The 23,048-nt window shown below is 39.3% G+C and overlaps 2 protein-coding genes and 1 long non-coding RNA gene across 4 annotated transcripts; 2 read left to right on the top strand and 1 right to left on the bottom strand.

Annotated features, from left to right (window-relative positions):
• The first annotated feature begins 585 nt into the window (after positions 1-585).
• LOC121637791 (GTP-binding protein Rhes-like) lies at positions 586-2,136 on the top strand. The gene has a single exon (XM_041982071.1). The coding sequence runs from the start codon at positions 841-843 to the stop codon at positions 1,465-1,467; it is 627 nt and encodes a 208-aa protein (XP_041838005.1). The 5' UTR covers positions 586-840; the 3' UTR covers positions 1,468-2,136.
• A 1,187-nt stretch (positions 2,137-3,323) lies between these two features.
• On the top strand, positions 3,324-6,987 carry LOC121637799. Its single transcript, XR_006009949.1, has 2 exons — positions 3,324-4,663; positions 6,027-6,987. It is a non-coding gene; the product is annotated as an uncharacterized LOC121637799 (long non-coding RNA).
• Positions 5,722-22,058, bottom strand: LOC121637784 (phosphoribosyl pyrophosphate synthase-associated protein 1-like). Of its 2 annotated transcripts, XM_041982061.1 has the most exons (11): positions 21,392-22,058; positions 19,648-19,700; positions 18,649-18,715; positions 18,389-18,561; positions 15,907-16,022; positions 15,706-15,761; positions 13,796-13,941; positions 13,069-13,110; positions 11,280-11,350; positions 6,561-6,707; positions 5,722-6,171 (listed from the first exon to the last, which is right to left on the bottom strand). In XM_041982061.1, exons 1-11 carry the CDS (start codon positions 21,553-21,555, stop codon positions 6,013-6,015), a joined length of 1,194 nt encoding a protein of 397 aa, XP_041837995.1. In that variant the 5' UTR covers positions 21,556-22,058; the 3' UTR covers positions 5,722-6,012. The 2 variants fall into 2 exon arrangements, with proteins under 2 accessions (XP_041837995.1, XP_041837996.1); XM_041982062.1 differs by lacking the exon at positions 13,069-13,110 and having other exon boundaries at positions 21,392-22,057.
• Positions 22,059-23,048: the final 990 nt, after the last annotated feature.

Here is a 23,048-nt window from a genome sequence, read left to right on the forward strand (position 1 = left end):
GTGTCATCTGACAGAAATCATTCTTGTATGATGCTGTGTGCAGATGGTTGGACGTTGTGTATGATGCATTTTCCCAATCTGGAAAATGACCTTTAGAATAATCCAAGAACAGAAAAACCAAAAGCTCCTCTATTCATCCCACCACATTCAATTTTTTTATATTGTTATTAAGCATTGCTTACACCGTGAGATTATTTACTACAAACTGCAGAAAATGATCTTAAACAACCTGTATTAATCAGTCAGATGTTGATCCGGATGCTTCTGATTTTTGCATTCATTCATTTATTTGTTTTCTTGTACTGTTAAAAGAGGCAGAAAAATGACACGTTTCTTCTGTACTGTCGGACTACCTGTCATTACAATCAGAACTCTGTTCAGGCAGTACTTTCTGTCCTGTTTTGTCTTTCTTCCAAGATCACCTCCTCTCTCAGCCAATAATGATCTGCCATCATTGGCTGCCTGCATGTTATACTTCAACAGGCTGCTCTGTCCTGATTGGTCGCAGCTTCAGCAGCCACGAGGATCTCTCTCTCTTTCTCTCTCATACACACAAAAACAGGTATAAAACACAGATGTGTGAGATGACAGGCATTTAATAAGCAACTTTTAGCAGCTGAACAGGGAGCCATTATCAGCTAAAATAACCAACAGGTGAGAAAACAAAAGAAGTCAAGAAGAAGACTCTCGTGGGGATATTTTTGTGGAAAATTATTTAAAAAGCCAGTAAAAGGTGTTGACATTTGTAGTTTTTGTAACTGCTGTGAGGAACTGATTGCACTACTGAACTGAATCGTTTTGAGGGCATTTCAACTCAGTCTGGCTAAAAAAGACGCAACTATGTCTCTTGAGGTGAAGGAGAAGACGCAGGTGCGTGTTGTATTTCTGGGAGCAGCAGGGGTAGGCAAGACCGCCCTGATCAGACGCTTCCTCCAAGACTCGTTTGAGCCAAAACACAGACGCACCGTGGAGGAGCTGCACAGCAAGGAGTATGACATTGGTGGAGTCAAAGTCACGGTGGAGATTTTGGACACCAGTGGCAGCTACTCCTTCCCTGCCATGCGCAAGCTCTCCATCCAGAACAGCGACGCCTTCGCTCTGGTGTACGCCGTGGACGACCCCGAGTCGCTGGACGCTGTCAAGAGCCTCCGAGACGAGATCCTGGAGATCAAGGAGGACAAGTACACGCCGATCGTGGTGGTGGGGAACAAGGTGGACCGAGAGGAGGAGCGTCAGGTGTCGTCTGAGGATGTGCTGGCGACCGTGGAGATGGACTGGAACAACAGTTACCTGGAAGCTTCTGCGAAGGAGAACGCCAACGTGATGGAGGTGTTCAAGGAGCTTCTGCAGCAGGTGAACCTTCCCAGCCGCCTGAGCCCGGCGCTCCGCAGGCGCAGGGAGACCTTTCCGAAAGACACCGACTTCCGGCCACCCATGAACAAAACCAACAGCTGTATTCTGTCGTAATGAGAGGCAGAGGTTGGAAGCTGGATGAGGATGTAGAGGAAATGTTGTGTAACTCAGTTCTGCTGGACAGAGAGAGTGAGGAAAAAAAGAAAAGAGACTGGATTTCATTCATTATCAGTTACAGAAATGCCTGACCGACCCTGGACCAACAAAGACAAACAGTTCACATCTGAGAGGATGAGGATGAAACCTAACCCTGGCCATGTTATTACTACTCAGCTGTTCAACTTAACGTGTTGTTGTTGCTGCTTTTCTTGGTGATATGCTGCTGATGTTTAGATCAATTTATTGCTTTTGAATAAAAGAAAAAAAAAAACAACATTTTGTAACAGACAAAGTGAAAACAGTCTCTGTGTCGTGTTCTGTAAAACTTGTATTTCTCATTTATTAATTTAATAAAAACATGTAGCACATCATATGTTTACAATTTTTAATTTAAATGTATTTTTTATTTTCTATTGAGCATGACATGGCATTTATGTCTATTCAAGTAGTAAAATAATATTAAACTGTAAATGAATTTTTCTTTTTGGAATTTAAAACCTTTTTTGTTGTCTTTTTATATATAAATATCACCTATACAATACTTTTTTTAATACTGTACCCACTTCTCCACTGTTCTGGCCATGCAATCTTGATGTAAATGTTAAATAAAAGGAAACAGGACAAAAATTGTATGAAGTTTTTAATGTAAATAGAAAATACCAAGAAGTGATAAATAATTATGTAAAGCAGATTATGACATGTGACAGGTATATACCAGGTAAATAATGAAAATAATAGCTTGATCATTAATTCATGTAAGTGCAGCAATGGATTATCCTGTAAGCAAACGAACATAGATGGGGTCTAACTATCTGCAGTCACGTATACTATTATCATTTCTATTCATAGTAATAATAAAACAACATAAAATGAAATAATGAATTTTGACATATGAGAGCTGCCTTTCTCACTGGTGCCGAAAGTCAGTAGAAATCTTGCAGCCAAAAAAATACTATTTTACATAGTTAGAGTAAAACCAGGACCTAAACAGCAGAATAAGTAAATATATGACGCTGTGACAGCAATAAGAAATATCTTCTGATTAATGACTATTTCAGGCAGTCTTCATTTGTTTAGTACAACTAGAGCTTCTTTAATTGAGGCAGCCATAAAATATAATACATGAAAGTGCTCGTTAACATTAGTCCATCCTCGTCTGTATTATGATTAGATTAATTTCATTTTATAAAATAAAGAAGCTTTAAATTATTTCAGGATCTTTGTCGCCATCTAGTGGTGAAAAATACACATTACATCCTTTTAAAGCAGCGTTTCAACCCTGTGGAATATTTCTTTTGTAATAATAAATATAATCATTAATGATAATAATTTTGAATAATTTTTTTTTTTAACCATGTAGCCTACCCGCTAACCAATGCAGAGCTTTTTTTCTTGTTGGAAAGAGAAGCAAACAAAGCAGTTCCCAATTTATTAAAATAATTCGTAACTGAAAAGAAAAACTTTTTGACTGCGGTTTTCCTCTCTAAATGTTTCCCAGAATAGGATGTATTCATAAATACTGTCTTCAACGTATGAAACATAAAAAAAGGAACAAGTTGAGGATTTCCACACTGAGCTGTAGTTTGTGGATGTAAATCCCAGTAAAACATATTCACCTGAACGCTGACAGATTTTTACTGGCTTTGTTTGTTGCTTCATGACTGTGTTTCAGCATCACTGCTATAGTTAAACCATGTTTCCAGTTTTTTTACTGAACAGTGATTGACAGCTGATGTCTGCGCCAGAATGTGTCAAACATCCTGGTATGTAGTCCACCTGGATTCGCTCCGGTCAGTTTAACAGAATACTGAATATTCTATTTTTGCTGTTTTTCTACTGTCTCCACAAACTCCAACAGGTATCTGTACCCCCGTTTGAGTCACTGTGATTTAAAGCACTGGGATAGACTGGTGACTTGTCCAGGTCCAGGATGAAATAAAATAAAAACTTAAATGAAAATTACTTTATTTATCCCAAAAGGAACTTACAATGTTGTAGTAGAGTTTGTTTTCTATTTTATTTTTTACTACAAACATTAATAATAAATTGGAAGGTGACATTGTCTCGTTCTGGAGAGCGATGGCTGCTGGCAGGAATGATCTCCGGTACTTTTCATTGGACCAGACGAAGCTCACACTGAACACACCCTGTTGTTTCACTGTGTTGTCTAGAGCAGTGATTCTCAAACTTCTAGAACAACGACCCAAAAGATAACATACGTTGGTCTTCCCCACCCCCACGCAACAACTTAGTGACTAATCGTGGGATGTATCAAATGAGTCACCTTGCAGCCATTCTCTAAACGTAAAGCTGGAAAACTGTCAGAATCTTCATAAACAAGAAGGGAAAAAGTGGTTTTTGGTGTGACAAGGCACCTACCTGCCCAAATTAAGCTTCTCTCATGGTAATAATGTCAAATAATATGGCGTGTACTAACTTTGTTCATTTCAAAGATGTATCTCTTCATTAATGGGTTCATTTTGACAGCCCTGATAAAAAAAAAACTCCCAAATTTACTTGATAAATATAGGCTATATAGTTTTTCTACATTTATCTGGCAGCCCCCATGGGGGTCCTGGCCCCCAGTTTGAGAACCACTGGTGTAGAGGATGCAGCTCCAGCCCTGCTCTGCACAATGACCTGCCAGTTTAAGCTGGGTGTGTTGACGTTGAGTTCTGTTGTGCACATCTAAGATATCTAAGAAAATATTCTTGCATGAGACTTTTCTATTCCTCTGAGCAGAAATCAAACATGATTGTAACTGTTTTTGAGGCCTAACCCTTCGCACATCTGCACACAACTTTATTTACACACCAAACCGTTCTTGAACACCACAAGCTGTACTCCAGTTGAGCCGGATGACAAAAGAAAAGTCAGTATTCAGTTCCTCAAACAGATGTGCAGGGTTCCTCTGAACGTAACCTGGAAGGCAGCAGATAGTTGTGCTCAGGTCCAAACAAACTCCCCCACTCCACCCCACCAACACTCCCGTCCATCAGATTAGAACAAGTTTCCTGTTTTAATTTGAGGAAGTGGCCGGGTAAACGTTTGAGGGTAGTTCCTCTTTCAGTTCACATTTAAACATTCTTCCGTACTGAGTTCTGCTCACTGGTGAAGAAAAAGGAGGCCTGGCAGCTTCTCAGTCTCGCAGGTGTGTGGATTTGTCATCTTATTACATGCTTACTTTAAAACATTGGAAATACTTGAGGATTTTCAATATGAAATCTTTCAGAAAAACCTTTTCTTTGAGGGCTGGCTGGTGCTAGATGGAGATTTAAGCTGCAGTGAAGGTGGCCTTTCATACTAAACTAACAGCTTTTCTCTAAGGTCTCGGCCCCTGGACTTGGTCAAAGCTCCTCAGCAGGTTTAAATCGACTCTGAGGCGTTTAGAACAAGTTTAGGAACCTGGACAGAAACAACAATGATTAAATGAAGTGTCTGAATATGGAACAAAGTATATTTAGATCTGTTAACAAAACTACAAAACAGGTTTAATAGCTTCTTTTCAGCCTCTGTCATTGTGCGGAGCTTAAAATAGAAGTTGTCATATCCAGATGTTTACCCTGCGCCATTATGAGCCATGTGTCACTGTACTACTACTACTACTACTATTACTACTACTACCTATTCTACTGAAATTATGAATTTAATTAGTTTGAACTTAACTAAAAATTAAAATCTTATAACAGCTGGTTCCTGGTTTATTCATCTTAAATATTTCATTTACTTTTGGTGGCAAATAAAAAGTTTGCAGTCTTTTTTCTAAGTTTCAACATGCAGAAGGGTTAAAATGACTAATCTAGCCATCTGCACACATAACACCAAATCATTCTTTCTCTGTATTTCCCTTTCTGACAAGGCCTGCACTAAATATACTGCAACCATAAAACAAAATAAAAGAACAAACTTGTCCACACATCTTTGGCACAAGCTCAAAGTCTAATAACACAATGAGTATATCCATCTATCTGCAGCTGGATGCTGTAACATATTAAATAGTTATCCATGCTTCAAAAAGTAGGCAGCCTGAGTGATGACTGAAAGCGCAACTGAAAGTTTGTGTTCAGGTGTGAAGCCGCTGTGCTGCAGTTTTTCCTAGTTCCTGAAATCTCCTCACACTTCAGCTGCAAAGCCTATAATTATACTTGATAAGATAAGACAGCTGTGATACTTTCATGTATAGAAAAAACAAAACTTCATTTCCTCCTCTTTCAAGAACTATAGCTTTATTTAGAGGGTGCACATGACATGAGAAATCATTTTTGCCCTTCAAAGTTTTCTCTCCATCTTTTATCAGAGGATGACTCTATGTACAGACTTCTGTGTAACAGACATGTTTTATATGTCACATATGTCAAATACAGTCAACAGGTTTAGTAGCTAAATAAAAAGAAAAAAACAGGAAGAGCAGCTTAAAGCAGAGACTAGATTCTCTGTCTGCTGTCTGTCTGGAAAGGTTTACTTTGTATGTGCTTGTGATCTAAACTGTGCATGTGTTGTTCAATCATCCACAGCGATGTTGCGGAACAGATAGGCCATGGACTCTCCGTTGTGGATGCGCCGGATCGCCTCGGCCAGGATCATACTGACGTCCACAGTTTTGATTTTCGGACACTGAAGCTTCTGAACCTCATGAGGAACGGTGTTTGTAACCACCACCTACAGGCACAGGACAACAAAAGCAGCAAAAATCAGTTTCTATCTTCTTTCTCCATGTCTGTGAACACATCTAAACATGACAACATGGCTAAATATGGTTAAAGAAAACGTGCACGGTGTTTACTCAATTTTCTACACCTTTTAAAAGATGTCAGATAATCATGCTCTCAGTAATACGACTTCCTCTCATTACAGACAGTATTGATACTAATAATAAAAATAATGAAATAACGATATATAATCAAGATAAGGTGTCACATTTTTTATTTAAGCCATGCAGTAAAAGGTCATGTTTCTTTTTTTTTAACTTTAAACTTTACCACCAAACTTCAACTTTAGTAACAGAAGACTGAAGACAAACGTTTGCCAATAAAACGTGAATATTTTACCTCATCGATAGCAGACTCCTCTATAAGTCTTGGTGCCTCTGCAGACAGCAAGCCGTGTGTGGCCATGATGTAGATCTTGTAGGCACCCCTCTCCTTCAGGATTTCTGCTGCAGCGACAAAGTCCTCCACATCATCTATGATGTCATCCTGATCAACAGACCACAAGGTTGGGGAGCAAGAAGGGAAACCAGTAATAGACATTAATGGTTATTTATTTATTTTTGTTCATGGCTTGTAAAAAAAAAAAAAAAAAAAAAAAGACTATAAATTACAAAAAAATTTTTTAATTAAATTAAGTCACAAGAATATGTGAATGTAATTATGTAATTACTAAAATAAAATAGTTTTCCTTAAATATGTCTGACTTGATTGTGGCAAGACAAACATACATCTTTAGAAGTTAAGCGTCATCAGTAATACGTGGCTTTGCTGTGATTTTTGTAAAGGAGAAATATTATAATTTAATTGTGAATCAGCATGTATAAGGCAAGTTTATTTGTATAACACATTTTATGTACTAAACAATTCAAAGTGCTTTACATAAAACAAGAGCATTACAGATATTAATAAATAGTAAAAGACAGCAACAAATAGCAAGAATTACAATAAAATGATAAATTACATTAAAATGATTAAAAGCAAGATAAGTTAAAAGTTACCATGCAGATTTCATGCATAGGCGCATGAGAAATGTTTTTAACTTGGATTTAAAATTGTATACATTTGGTGAAAGTTTAATCTCCACTGGCAGTTTGTTCCACTTGTTTGCAGCATAACAGCTAAATGCTGCCTCTCCATGTTTAGTCTGGACTCTGGTTTGGACTAGTTGACCAGAGTCTTTGGATCTAAGAGCTCTGCTAGGTTTATATTCTCTGAACATATCACAGGTGTATTCTGGACCTAAACCAATTTGGGATTTGTAAACAATCAGAAAGATTTTAAAATCTATTCTGTGATTGATTGGAAGCCAGTGTAAAGATTTTAAAACTGGTGTGATGTGTTCAGATTTCTTAGTCCTGGTTATTAACTATTAACGGTCGAGCGCCCCGCGCAGGGCCTCTCCCCCGACAGACCCGCCGAGGGGACGGCCCCGGCTCTCCCAAGAGCTCCAGGGCCGCCCCCGAGGCTCCTGCGGCGGACGGGGTCCCTCCGGGGTCCCCCTCTCCGCCCCGGTGCCCTCACGTCTCCCCTACCTCCTCCGACCCTGTTAAAAAATGCTGGGATAGGCTGCAGCTCACCCGCGACCCGTAATGGAATAAGCGGTCAAGATAATGAATGAATGAATGGTTAAAACTCTAGCAGCAGCATTTTTTATGAGCTGCAGATGTGTTTTTTAGGAAATTTAAATTAATAAAAGACCATTACAGTAATCCAATCTACTGGAGATGAATGCGTAGAAGTGTTTCTCCTGGTCTTTCTGGGAGACTAAACTTTTAACTCTGTTGATGTTTCTAAGTTGGTAAAAACCTGTCATAGTGACAGCTTTGATGTAGCTGTTCAAAGTCAGATCTGAGTCTATCAACACTCCAAGGTTAAAAAATTGATTGCTGATTTTAAGAGCCCGAGTCTCCAGGGGCCTCATTTATAAAGCTGGCATAGATACAAAAAACAGCGTACGCCAATTATTGTCAACTTTTGGGATTTATAAAAACCAAACTACCTCCACGGCAACTCTGACCCAGCCGTACGCACAAAATCTGGGAAAACGGGAAACTGCGACACCAATGGTACATAATAAAGTCAAGGAAATGATGAGGTGGACAGTCTGCTGCCAACATGTACCAGTTAGTAAAAGAAAATGCGAGAAGTAAGCTTTGGTCATTTATTCTAAGACCCAGCAGAATGGGATGCAGACTGGAGCGTCTAGAAGTGATGCAACACTTATGAAACACGCAGGAGGTGGATTTCCTTATTTATTCTTATACAATCCTTTTTAATTGTTGTCCCAATTTCTGTCAAGACTGCCTCTATTTCCCGCAACTCCTTGGTCATATTGTTAATAGTGGTGATTGTATCCTCTGCACCTGCAAGACTTCCTCTGAGGACACGGCTGCTGCGGTGCTACGTGGGGTCTCTAGTCTAGGAGTCTCAACCTTTCCAATCACAGCTGCAGCACCACCGACCCAGCTGGAACACCCAGGAACTATAAATATTATTTAACACTAAATAAACTGCTACCAATCTCAGATGTATCTGTACATATTTATTTTATACATTAAAACAAAAGACTACATTACTGGCATCATTACTGTCATTCAGAAGACGCTTTTCTCCAAAGCGATTTACTGTGGGATGTAGCGTCTTGCCTAAGGCCCCAAGTGGAAGGGGTTAACATTCACCCCTACGGGATTTGACATTGGTCTCCCACTTGGAAGACGGATGCCCTGCCAACTGACATATCCAACCACACCATCCGATGCCTCTGGCGTGTCTTGCCTTCTGACACAGCGTTGACAGCATCCGCCACCTGCTGCCCTCCTCTGCCTTTCTGACCCTGGTGATGCCCACGCCATGCCCAACAACTAAACCTTTTTATGTTTTCAAACATGGTCCATCTGGATCTCGGTCTTACATTCCCAAAAACTCTGCTTCTTCCCTCTTATTATCAAGGTGCAAAAAAAATGCAGAGAAAATATTCCCCACACCATTACACCACCAGCAGCCTAAACTGTTGATACAAGTCAGGATGGATCCATGTTTTCATGCTGTTTCCACCAACTTCTGACCCTATCATCTGAATCTGAAATGGAGACTCATCTACCAGACAACATTTTTCCATCTTCTATTGTCCAGTGTTGGTGAGTCTGTGTGAATTGTAGCCTCAGTTTCCTGTTCTTAGCTGACAGGAGGCACCCGGTATGGTCTTCTGCTGCTGTAGCCCATCTGCTTCAAGGCTGGATGTGTTGTGTTTAAAGATGATATTCTGTATAGCCTGGTTGGAATCAGTGCTTATTTGACTTCCTGTTGCCTCTCATTCTTCTCTCACCTCTGATACCAACAAGACATTGTAGTCCAGATAACTGCTGCTCACTGGATATTTTCTCTGTTTCAGATCATTCTCTGTAAACCCTAGAGATGGTTGTGTGTGAAAATTCCAGTAAATAATCAGTTTCTGAAATACTCTGACCAACAGCCATGCCACGTTCAAAGTCACTTAAACCCTCTTTCTTCCTCATTGTGACACTCAGCTGACCTTCAGCAGGTCATCTTGATTATGTCTACATGACTAAATTGAGTTGCTGCCATGTGATTGGCTGATTTGATATTTACCAGTTAACCAGGAGGACCTGATAATTTTGCATTTAAGGTTATAATTTAATGTCAAGTAAAAAAGGTCCCAACTAGTTAACTGAAATGTCTTTAGGCCCATTTATGCAAGCAGTAGACAGATACGCAGCCTGACGGACAGTATTGTTCTTGTTAGGGTTGGGCGATTGAACGAATGTATCGACCATCGACGATAGGCTGAGCCATTCGACGATCGTTTATATAAGAGCGATATTAAGAGAGATATATATATGTATGTATGTACATGAGCCAACAGGTTTAGTTAGCTACAACGCAGGCGCACGCTGTGGCTCGTGCAGCAGGTGTCGGGAGTTTTTTTTTTTTTTTTTCCATCATCCAGCCTCTCTCCATACCTGGTGCTGCCTTCTTTCAGAAGTCTCGTGCACACGCGCACACACTAAAGGACCGTGCATAACCTCCCACCCCGCCTGTGACCTGCCTCCACCAATTTAGGCTACTCAAACTTAACAGAAAGAAAAAATGACAGAAGTAGGCTACTCGGAAATTAATTACGTTTATTTAATCAATAACCACAATGGTGGGAATCAAAGACCAACTTCTTTATTTTCACCTATAACTGTAGCCTATTTATGGGGTCTTTACAGTGATTCAATTTTTCAAACTCGGCCAAGTGAATGAAACAATAGATTAACCTAAAACAATAGAAAATAAAATTAACTCCTTGGGCTGGGAGCATGTGCGCTTCCATTAAAACAATAAATAACCACAGTGGTGCAAAAAAGATTCTGGCTTCTTTTTTCGTTTAACCTAGTAGCCAACTGCATTTACAAGATTTCTGTCTTAAACTCAGTCCAATGAATTTTTGTCTTCTAAATTGCTTCAACAGGTGTTCAGCGCGCAAAAAAGTTCTGACGTCACGTCCGCGAATATATCGCCTATCGCCATTTGCTGGACTGGCGATAGGCGATTGAAAAAAATTTACATATCGCCCAACCCTAGTTCTTGTCCTGCATTGGTTACGCCCATAATGTGGTCAGTTTTCACAGAGCTTAGCTATCCATCGCTTGACGCAGAAGATGGTGCAATACCACCAGAAATTGTGGGGGCATTGCTGAGTAGAATAGCTGTAAAGAAACAGACAAGAGAAGAAGAAGAGGAACAGTAGGGAAAAAAAGTAGAAAAAGAATGAAGACGAGGACAACTGTAGAAATTGCATGCGTTTTGAAGAAAGGCTATGCAAGTGTTTAGGGTGAGTTGGGTGGTTGGAAACAACTTTGTACAGGTGCATTACCGTCGCCAGCGGTAAATTTACTTAACTATGGCAACATAAAAGACGCATGGAATTATGAGGACAGCGTCATATAATGTTTGAAACAGACTTTCCTATTTACGTACGTAAGGGAGCATAAATGGGCCTTTAATGGTTAAAATCCTCATTCACATGAAACTGGGTGAAGCTGCGGTTCTTACAACAATGATGGCGATTCGGCCTCCGACGTCTCCAACAACAGTAATAGGTGGTTTCTCCTTCGCCATCATTACTACCAGACAAAGAAAAAGGAAAATTAATTTTCCATAAACTCAATCATGAGCAAAATATTAGAAGGAAGAAAGGTTATAAGAGAGATTTGGTGAGAAGGGATTTGATTAAAACCTGCAAACATCATGCAAACATGCTCCAACCCAACCAGCTTCCAGCTACCACAGCACCAGTGCAACAACAGCAAGACACTGCAGGCTGCTGAGTTTGGCTAAATATACCCATTTAATCATTGGGACGAGTCTGTGCTCCCACTAAATCCAACCACAATGAGTTTATATGGTGTGATTTATTATAACTACTTTATCCCAGTGGTAGATAGGTAGAAAAATGAGTTTAGAACTGAGAGTCTACTGACAATCACAGTCAACGATCAACTGCTTTAATCTGATAACAGTATTTTAACAGCTTGCAAATCATGGTACAGAAAAATGTCAGTTATGGCTCATTTCAGTCTAAGATCCTTAGAACACTACAGTGTTCTAAGGATCTGTAGGGATTAAAAAAAATCTTAATGCAGGTCTTTAAACCAACATATCTGGCTTGTAAGGTCCCCTCACACTGGGGCCTTGAACACACTGAGAACCTTCTGCAAGGTCTCTAGGGAGGAAAACCAGAAAAGTTTTTTTTTCTTTTCTGTTACTTTCTTAAACATAAAATCAAATTCTGTATGACCCCAACTCAAAACAATGCAACAATAAAAGCGTCAACAGAAACATAATCAGGTTGTGATTTTGATCGTTAGACAACCAATCAACTACAGTTCCCTACTTTATACTTAGCAAGTTGCCATGAATGCCTCCCGAGTATTTAGGTAGAAGGAGAAGAATCAGAAAGAATACATATTTGGCATTTATTAAACTTCAGTATTTAGCAGCCAGAGGATCTGTCATATCATTCATATCATTGAGTCCTTATGTCATGTTCCAAAATCATTTAATCCGAGAGAAAATCACACTGAGGGCTTCCAACAATCATTGTGAACTTTCAAACACCGAGATCTATGAATGCTGAATCAGTCAATAATTGGGTAGTGCAGCTCTGATATCAAAACAGCTCTTTCCCCCTTTTTTGTCTTGCCAGAAACCAAATATAAACACACACTGTTGTTCATAAAAGACAGTGATGTCTGTTGTACTCACAGCTAAGGAGGTGAGATGCATTACCATCCTCAAAGAGAACCTCAGCGTTAATAATTTCTACCAGGGGTTACACTCTACACATATATCATGTGTCCAAAGCTTATTAGATTTTTCACACTGTGTAGGTGCCCTATAACACTTCATGTTGCTTTTTTTTATTTCATATAAGCCCATCAGTAGAGCTCTTCTTAAAAAGATGTCAAAGACAATGAAAACAGTTGGAAAATGTATCTAGGGTTTTAAATTCCTTTACAAGCACAGCAGTAAGATGGAGTCAGTGTGTGAAATATCTTACATCAATAAGTCCATCATGTCTCCAAGCAGCTAAGACCCAACTCTAGGAACTCCAAGAATAAAAAGGAAAGCTGCTTGGCTGCAGTGAGCCGAGATGTGGACAGATGGATATCGTGCTGCACCAATTAAGTCTCATTAGCATCTTAAAATGTAAAGGCTGGAAGCATGCATGTTCAGATGTCAGGTGGAAGCCCTCTGTAACTCACTGTCACTCCATGCAGTGAAGCACTTTCAATAAAAATCAACGGGGGGTAGAAATGATTTTTAAGCACTATAATCATACTTGGGAGCTCTATCCCAGGAAATGGGACATGTCGGCTGCTTGCTGTGGAAAAAAAGACAGGATGGTACAAAACAAATAAAAATGCATAATTAGACACACTTAAAGAAAGAACACACATTAAACATAACAAGCTGCTGTGATGACCAAAAATGTCATTTTAGTTAACTTTGACTCTGGTGCTTAGATCCAGAGAAGCTGGTTTCAGAACAAAAAGCCAATGTTGAACGTAAACAATGCAGCATTTATAAAGGCTGGGATGAGGCTCAGCACCTGCTGGGGGGAAAAAAAAAAACAAAAAAAAAACACACTAAACAAAAAAGACAGGGAGAAACGGGAAAATGAGAATGTTAGCCGGAATGAAAATGGATGGTGTTGGATTAGAGGAGGAAGAGGGCAGGGAGGTGGGGTTAATGTCAGACACTGTCTGCAGTATTTCACAGCTGGCTACAACAACGCCTGACGTAGTGTTCACCTGGAACATGCTGAGATGTCTGTACTCTGGAGGGGTTAGCAAGGTCATTTTTCTAATCTAAAAACCCATTAAATGCTAAAATCCCAGAAGATAAAACAGTGACAACTTTTGAATTGAATCTTAAAAAACATCTGACTTTGTTAAAGTAAACCCAATGACAAATGTGACTATGAAAAGCTACAGAAAAGGATGAAACACCAGGAGGAAAAGGGTACAGAAGACTGAAGATGCATGCTGCTGCACTGTTTATCTTACATGGCAGCTCCAGGCCGGTGTGTCCTGTAGTGGCTCGGGACAACGGGGGAGAATGCCGGCCGTCTGCCATGTCCGACTCTGAATGGTGGGCCTCTCCGTGCATCACCGCCAGTCCGAGTCGCAGCCTCTCGGCATAGGACTGAGCTCTGAGACAAAAACGCAGACACACAGGAGTCAAGAAAACTGAACAACACAAACAAAAAGAAAAGGCAAAGAAACACAAAGTCACATAATAATCTAAAGAAGCAGTTCAACGAGACACAGACTGCTTTACTTACAAGAAAATATCTTTTCTTAACCCTATGACAGAAAAAGAATGAAGAAAAGTGTTTAAAGACTAAAGAAGTTCTTTTTTCTTTTACTATTCTACCGTTTCTGCAGGTTTTTGATGTGTTTCAACATCAAATCAAAGAAAACTGACATTCTTGAGGAAATTATGAAGAGGGATAACTTTGCTATCATTGTTTTAGGAATATTTCATTTAGTTTCCCATAAATTAAGATTATCTGACACAGCACATCCCTAATTGTTTCTTTCTTTTAATACTGTTTAAGTTTTCAATTGTGCATGTACATTATTCAGTAGAGTTAAGGTCAAACATTAAAAAAAACAATGCATCAACACCACTATCTAGGCCAGGTGTCTCCAACTCCGGTCCTCGTGAGCTATTGTCCTGCAGGTTTTGGATTCTACTCTGATGCAACACAACTGGCTCAAATCACTGGGTCATTAACAGGCTTGTGCAGAGGTATGTTGTAGTAGGAGACATCTAAAACCTGCAGGACAGCAGCTCACGAGGACCGGAGTTGGAGATCCCTGATCTAGGCCTTATCCACAGGGGCAGAGTTTAGGTAATTCCACTACAGCTGTATATCATTTGGATGTTTCATCCACACAGAAACGGTGTTTTGGGAGTTCGAAACCGCTGCTCTTCTAAAGCGGTTCCCAAAGTGAATAGCTCTGCAAACACCACCCTTTTCCATTCCATGTGAACAACCCAGACGCATCTTTTTTATGACCTGCAAATGCCCCCGAGCCCTTTCTCAACACTGGCTGTCAGTGTTCACACAAGTGATGTGTTCCACACTGTGTTCTAATAAAGTTAAAAAAAACAACAATAAACACCAAATGATAGGCTTCAGAAAGTGAAGTTAAAAAGACTGGAACAGAAGTGGAGCTAATCACGGTTTTACGTCCATCTTTCCAGCTACAACGAAGAAGCCGACCAAGTACCGCCTCCACTCTGACTAATGTAAACTCGTGTTCACATCCGAACATCTTACTTTGGGAAACTGTAGCTTATAATGAAGGCTGGTGACTTAACAATCAGCTTTCAGGACCAAAACTCACAACATGTTGATGTGTCCACCCACTTCTCCGTTTTTGGTCTATTTCTGTGGCAGCACCACTTACAGGCCTGGCATCGATGCTACAAAGTTTTCACTGGAACTGTGTGTAAGCACACCTTTCTAGAAAAGCTTCCTTGTGTACAAAAACCTTAAAAAAAAAAAACACACAATACTTTCCTCTACATGGATATGGCCTAAAAATACACCTTAAATGAGATCTAAGCCCCACATTAGTCTTTGGCATGTAGGACTAATTATTTATCTGACTGTCTCCATGAAGCTTTCCTTTTAATTTAATGAAATAAAACACTGCTGAGCACCACTAGCTGCTTCCTTGGAAATCATTAAATCACCAATTCGAGAAAATTCTCTGATCTTACTCGCCTGTAGAAACAATTTCCTTTTTTCTTTCTTCACCATTTAGATGTAAAGAGTCCTGGCCATGTTAATCTACATGGATGCATAATCCTCTATAAAGGGACACACAGATGCTTGATTTTAAGTCTACTTAATCATGACTAAATTCAAGTTTTCAGCACTTCAGCTGCTACCTGTTGTTACCTTTTAGCGGCTGAAGGGGACTTTGCAACAATTATGGCATTCCTGTAGTCCGGGATCTGAGGACAGAAATATTCTTATCAATGCAAGAATATAAAAGATTATATATAAATATTTACAGTAGATTATCATCCTTTTTCGGGATACTGGCTGTTTATCCAAGAAAGATGACACCGTTGTGTCTGCAGCGTAACACAGCCTCACCTCCTCCTGGATGTACTGGATGAGGAAAGGAGAAGCTCTGAGGTTGTCAACAGGGAAACTGAAGAAGCCCTGGATTTCCTTCTGGTGAAGGTCCATAGTGATGATATGTGTCAGACCTGACATTGCAGATACCAGAGATCAATGCACTGGAGGAGACGGAGTCTAATCAAACTGCTGCTTTATTTAAAGCAGACATACAGAGCTCCCAGACATAATTTAGTAGAAGGAAAAAAAAAACAGAAAAACCATGAACTTTGTGAAACTGGTTTTACCTTGTGCACAGATCGACATGGGAAAGAGCAGAAATCTACACCTGACCACATAACACTATATGGATAAGTAATCTTTTAACTATAAAAAGGACAAACGATGCTTCACTCTGAGTCTACTTATGAATCATGTCTAAATTTAAGTTTTCGGTGACTCAGCTTGCGACCTGTCGTTACCGCTTTGCAGCTTGAGGGGATTTTGGAACAAAGTGAACAAAGAAAATTTTATTTTTCTTTCAAATTTGGTTATTTTCCCTTTTCTACATTGTCACATTACAACCAGAAACTTTAATTTAATTTAGTTTGATTTTATGTGACAAACACAAAGAAGTGCATAATTAAAATTGTTTTGTTTTTTTATCTGTTAAAAATATAAATGTGAAAAGCATGACTTAAACTGTACAACCATAATTACAGCTCCAAGTCCTTTTGGGTTTGTCTTTATCAGCGTCCGACATTTTTACTCTTTCTACTTTGTAAAGTAACTCAAACTCAGTCAAGCTGGATGAAGAGCATCTTTGAAAAGCAATTTGTAAGACTTTCCACAGATTCTCAGCTAGATTTTGGTCTGGACTTTAACTGGGTCATTCCAGCACATGAACATGCTTTGATCTAAACCAGGGGTGGCCAATGTCAGTCCTCGAGAGCCACAATCCTGCAGGTTTTCCATGCATCCCTGCACCGACACACCTGACTTAAACTAATGAGTCATTGTGCAGATCCTTATAGACTGCTGGATCCATTTACTTTGAGTCAGATGTGTTGGTGCAGGGATGCATGGAAAACCTGCAGGATTGTGGCTCTTGAGGACCAATGTTGGCCACCCCTGATCTAAACCCTTCCGTCGTGGCTCTGGACGTGTGCTTAGGATCGTTGTCCTGCTCTGAGGTGAACCTCTGCCCCAGCCTCAAGTCTTCTGCAACAGTTGTTCTTCTAGGACTGCCATGTTTAGCTCCATCCATCTTCCCATTAAATCTGATCAGCTTCCCTCTCTATGAAGAACAGCATCCCCACAGCATGATACTGCCACTGCCATGTTTTCTGGTGGGGATGTTCAGGGTGATGCATAGTTTTTTTTATTATTATTTTTTTCTTTTATCCATAGATAACACTTTACATTCAAGCCGAAAAGATCTATTTTAACCCCAATCCGACCAGAGCTCCTCATTCCACGTTTGCCATGTCTTCTACACTGGAAACATGTGGACTACTTATCTTTTTTCTCACCCTTCTTCCATAAAGACCAGATTTATGAAGTGCGCTAACAGTGGTTGTCCTTTGAAGTGATTCTCCTACCTGAGCTGTGGATCTCCGCCACTCATCCCGAGTTACCTTGAAGCGCTTGGCTGCTTCTCTGATTAGTGCTCTCCTTGCACCGCCTGTCAGTTTAGGAAGACGGCCAAGTCTTGGTAGGTTTGCAGTAGCGCTGCACTCTTTCTATTTTCAGATGATGGATTGAACTGTGATCTGTGAGGGATTTTTTTTTTTTTTTTTTACTTAACGCTGCTTTAAACGTTTCCACAGCTTAATCCCCGACCTGTCTTCCTTGGTCTTCATGATGCTGTTTATTCACTAATGTTCTCCAACAAACTTCTGAAGCCTTCACAGAGAGCTGAATTTATACTGGGAATAAATTACACACCAGTGGTCTCTATTTACTAACCAGGTGACTTCTGAAGGAAGCTGGTTACAGTGGATTTTATTTAGGGGCATCAGAGCGCAGGGAGGGTAAACACAAATTAACACTACATTTTTCAGATTTTATAAAGCTTTTCGAAGAACCATGTATCATTTTCTTTTCCTTCTTCATGCACCAATTTGTGGTCTGTCACATAAAATCCCAATAAAATACATTAAGTTTAGTCTGTAATGTGACAAAATGTGAGTTCAAGCAGCATGAATATTTCTCTAAGGCATTGTTGACTGTAAACTTCAGACTCTGCTCTAATCAATTTTCAGTTATAAATCTAATTTCACATCTCAAACCAAAGAAAAACGTAAGCACTGCAATGTAACAAAACATTGGTTTTATTTATTAATTTATTCTCTTTTGTGAATCTAATCTAACTAAATGAAAACAGCGCCCGGCAGGGCACAGACCTCTGAGGTGGAGTTTTAAGTATCAGTTGTATTTACTCTAGTCCCTTATTCCACCACTGTGCAGACCAGTTGTGAGGCACAAACAGTAATAATGAATGGAAACCATTTCATACCAGCCTTAGCCAACATGGATGCTAGCAGCTTGCACACAATGGATCCTCTCTTCCTCATCTTGCACTGCTTGCTGTAGGGAAAGTATGGGATGACTCCGATGATGTTCTTGGCACAAGATGTCTTCAGTGCATAAGCCATCACCAGCAGCTCCATGATGGCTGTGTTGACATCTCTGAGAAACAATGAATGAAGACAAAGCGATGAACCACAAATGAACTGTCTGGGTGTCAAAGACATTTGGTTTATCACCTTAACTCACCTGGGAATGGTCTGAATGATAAAGATGTCTTGTCCACGCACTGATTCTTTCAAATCCACTCGAGTCTCTGCATAAACAAAAAAACAAACAAACAAACAAACAAATAAATAAATCAATAGTGTGATTAGATGCAAAAATCACAATCTTCTTAAAAACAAGCAGGTAAAAATCAATTAACATAAAAATGGCAAGAGTAAGAGGAAAATCTATTAAGATAGTATTAACAGGAAAGAAGAAATAAGAAATGTCTATATGTGTGCATACGTGTATGTACGAGTTTACTTAAAAAAAAAAGAGAGAGAGAAATGTATCTACGCACGAATGTATGTATGGAAGTGTGATCTGGGATGAATAACAAGAGCAATAACCAGTAATCATCTGTTCCCGTTTGAACTTGAAAGTATTGAGATGTCAAAGTTGTGTTTTTTGTAAATTGTTTCAGTTGTTTGAGGCTGTAAAAAATGATAATTTGCAGCCAGAAATAGTAGAGGTGTTGGGAAGGAAGAACTCGATATGCTGACTTGACCTGGTGCAGTATGTACTACGAGCAAGGTGAGGAAGAGATGTCAGGTATGGTGGTGTCAGGATGAGGACTGTTTAATGGACAAAGTGAGAACCAGCTGTTGAGTGTGAAGGGAGGACCAACCCATCAATCTGTAGAGATCAGAGTCGTGAGTGTGAAAGAGTGCATTAGTGGCAAAGCGAATAGCTGGACGATCAAGAATATCTAGTTTGTTGTGAGGTGTGTCGATGCTATTCTGTAGAGGATGTCACCGCAGTCCAGAACTGGGAGTATTGTCATCTTGACATAGGTGTGTTTGGCAGAGCGAGTAAACAAAGCTTTATTTTTAAAAAAGAGAAAAGCTGATCTAGCTTTGACTTTTGTCTGAAGGTTGTTAATGTGTGTGGAAGAGGACATAGATTAATGGAACCAGGTGGGTATTTCACACTTTACATTCAACGTAGAACTGAATATCTTTGAGTATTACTTCAACTTACCTGAATTTGACTCTTGATAAACTGTTGACTTGCCCAACTCCACACCCAAGCGTCTGATGAAATAAAGTCACAGGCTGTTAAACACCTTTATATGCTTCATTAATAGGCAGCACTTTTAACTTGGGTCATTTACCAAAATACTGTGTTTACTTTGCTGTTCAGCAGCTTCATCGCCATTCATGCAGATGCACCAACTCAAAACATTTTGATGGTGGGAAAAGCAAGTGTTTTAATAATTAATTATACAAATACATAATAAGGTAAGACAGTTAAGGGAGTCAATTTTTTTTATCATAACTGAAACAATTGTGAAAACTGAGTCATCTTTTAAATAATTGTGTATTGCTGTATATATTTTAACATCAATGTCTAGAGAAAAAAATACATTAACCATATGGAATGTACTTTATAGAGAAAACACTTAAAATGCACCCCGGTTCACCATTTGTCACTTCATCGAGTGAAAATTTAAGATGGTTAGAAAATAAATACAACATTAGATCTGGTGGGTTTTCACAAACAGCAGTAATTGCAACCAAATTACAGTCAACATTCAGTTTTATTAACGTTTCCAAGTGCTCATGCTGTTATTTAACCTTTGCTCCACACGGAAAACCTAGTCAGCAGCAAAATGCAGCATAATCCCCCTGGTAATGTTCTGCAATGTTCCCCAACCATAAAACCTGATGAAAACTAAGCTCTTTTTCTCCCCATGTAGGCAGTTGCAGCTTCAGCTTGGCTGTCTGACAAGTCAGCAGGGCCAGGAAAAACATGGCTGCACACAGATTTCAGTAGGAGAAGATTTATTGGTTTTTATATATTGAACCATGACCCATTTCAATACTCAGTGGATTAGGCTGAATGAAATACATCTACCACAGCAAGAGGATCTGGTCTCTTCTTATTCCTATGACAGAAATGCACCTGGAGAGCATACTCCTTTGATCACGAGGATTGCCACTGACATTATTTGGTGTAATCAGCACAAGAGGTCAAACACAGATTGGTCATAATCTTATTAAAACATCTTTTATCTTTACTGTAATGTGTTTTGCACAGTGTGTCAATCTTTGATGAGATTTACATTACAAAAATTAAATACTTATAGGGGAGTGTGTATAAATAAAGACTTTTTCTTCTGATCATGGTTGTACAGTAACTGGAGAAATATTAGGTAGAACAATGTAACCATAAGTTAACATAAAGATGATTAAATGTCATGTTTTCGATCACATTTTACATACAAGGATAAAATAAAGTACAAGACAACGTGGGGAGTCAAACTCAAACTAAAAGGTTTCCAGTTCTGTTATTTAGTTAAATTTCGCCTTTAAAACTAGTTATGTGCGAGTTTAAAAGATTCTCTTCTCGGTTTTCTGATCAACTCCAAACATGCAAAAAGCAGCAAGCAAATGCACCAGCACTCACTCATGTTTTGGTTACAACTTTTTTGTAATGTTACCACTATATGGGTCGTGCAATCATCCCCATACCATGGTTACGTGGGATTAATGTCCCTGTAATTACCTATTTATGCTATGTGTTCTATTTTTAAAGCCTAATTTAAAAGCACTCAACATCCGACACCCACTTGCCTCGGGTCAACTCCTGCAATGATTCCCAGCGGGTCTGTGCGGGACGAGGCGGGCAACATTAATATAACAAGAAATTATATTGCTGTCTATAAAAACTACTATTTCAAGACATATTTATGATATTAAGATCACACTCAGTGTTTACTCACTCTGTTATCTTCTTGGCCAGCTCGGTGCAGGCAGTGGTGGAGTTGGCAGAAAAAACCCTGTAGCCACTTCTTGAAATATTCATTTTTGTATAACCATATGACAACTTTGTAGCTTGAGAGTAAGGAAGCAGAGACCTGTGACCCCCAAAACGCCTAATTGGCATGTTGCTTTGGGGTTAAATGAAATAAACTGGTTGCGTTTCCCTTGACTTTTCAAAACTGCACGTGGATGTATGAAGAAAAGCCACAACAAAACAAATAAAAATCAAATTACTTCCTGGCTCAGACTAATACCTGACTTGTCCAACTGGTCAACACTGTATGTAAACTAAAAAAACACAACGGCCATATGGTCTGCATGTCACGTGCAAGAACTAGTATTGGTTTTAGCGAGGTCAACGAGCACTTTTAGCTCCACTGGGGACACAAAATAAACGGGACTACCATACAAACGCCAGTAGAAAACTAAAATCTAAGCGGTATCTTTCCAGGCGGCCATTAAGGCATCTCGAGCAGACGTCCAGTTCACTTTTTGTCTTGAATTAAACAGAAGTATATAACAGATAACGTTGGGTTCAGCCTCCTCCAACTAAACACAAAACTACTTTATTAAATACGGCTACCAAGCAGCTTGTAGCATTGTTGGCGCAGCTCGTTAAAACGCGACTTCATTGGATGGATGAAAAGAGCGACGGACATTCAAGAGGTCCAATGGGAATCTAGATTCCACCAAAAAGGGCGTGTAAACTAAATGACTAACCAATCAGAGCGTGATGTTTTATGACGTACAATTAAAGCGCAACAACATTAAATCAAGGGAAATGCAAAATCCACTCATTTGGAGGATTTGCCAATATTTAGCAAGTTTAGAGGTCATCGGTGGGGTTTTTTTTCTAAAAGAAGTCTTAACTACATAATTTACTGGTTTTTATGGGAAACATTTCCAGTACCTGCTCCACAAAAGCAAGGTTTCTCCGTCGATTTTTATCTCTGCAGTGTACTGTGCCCACTCAGTAACAGCAGTGTATTACTTTGTTTTCACATTGAAGATCCGTACAAAACTATGTGGCATGTATTCATACAAAACAGCAGGTTGTACATTATAAGGCAAACACAACAATAAAATTAATACAAGAAGGAAACAACAAATGTTTGAAAAGGCAAATAAGAGCAAGGGTTTGGAGATAAACACACACACTTATATATACACTCAAGTATAACACTCAAGTATAAGAAAATCCTGCACCAGTCTATTATATATTATTGTAAATGGATCTTGTGCTCATGAAACCAGTTTGTGTCTCAGTAAGTCTGCGAGACCTTTCTTCAGTCTGTTAGTGTAAATATACGTTAATAATTTGTAGTCACAGTTAAAGTGAGAAATTGGGCGGTAGGTATCTAGAATCTTGCTGTCTCTTCCTGGTTTTGGTAAAAGAGTGATGATACCGTGTTTCATACTTTCTGGAAGTGGGTAGTTATAGATTATCTCTTCAAAGACCTGAAATAAGAAGTCTCTAAGACATTCCCACAAATGCCTGTAAAAGTTGACAGTTAAGCCACCCAATCCATTTCCAAGCACATGATAGCATCATTAAGCTCTTCTGTAGGAATGTTTTTATCACAGTCTTTCCTGAAATCTTCAGTGATTTGTGGACTA

Source organism: Melanotaenia boesemani, chromosome 4 (genome assembly GCF_017639745.1).
Source record: "Melanotaenia boesemani isolate fMelBoe1 chromosome 4, fMelBoe1.pri, whole genome shotgun sequence".
Lineage (NCBI taxonomy): Eukaryota > Metazoa > Chordata > Actinopteri > Atheriniformes > Melanotaeniidae > Melanotaenia > Melanotaenia boesemani.

Excerpts from the sequence above, each read along its gene's own strand:
- LOC121637791 (XM_041982071.1), top strand. The coding sequence starts at position 841 with ATGTCTCTTGAGGTGAAGGAGAAGACGCAGGTGCGTGTTGTATTTCTG.
- LOC121637784 (XM_041982061.1), bottom strand. The coding sequence starts at position 21,555 with ATGCCAATTAGGCGTTTTGGGGGTCACAGGTCTCTGCTTCCTTACTCT. Across the intron at positions 18,562-18,648 it reads ATCATTCAGACCATTCCCAG|AGATGTCAACACAGCCATCA; the intron begins GTGAGTTAAGGT and ends ATTGTTTCTCAG. Across the intron at positions 11,351-13,068 it reads TCCTGGGATAGAGCTCCCAA|TAATGATGGCGAAGGAGAAA; the intron begins GTATGATTATAG and ends TTTGTCTGGTAG.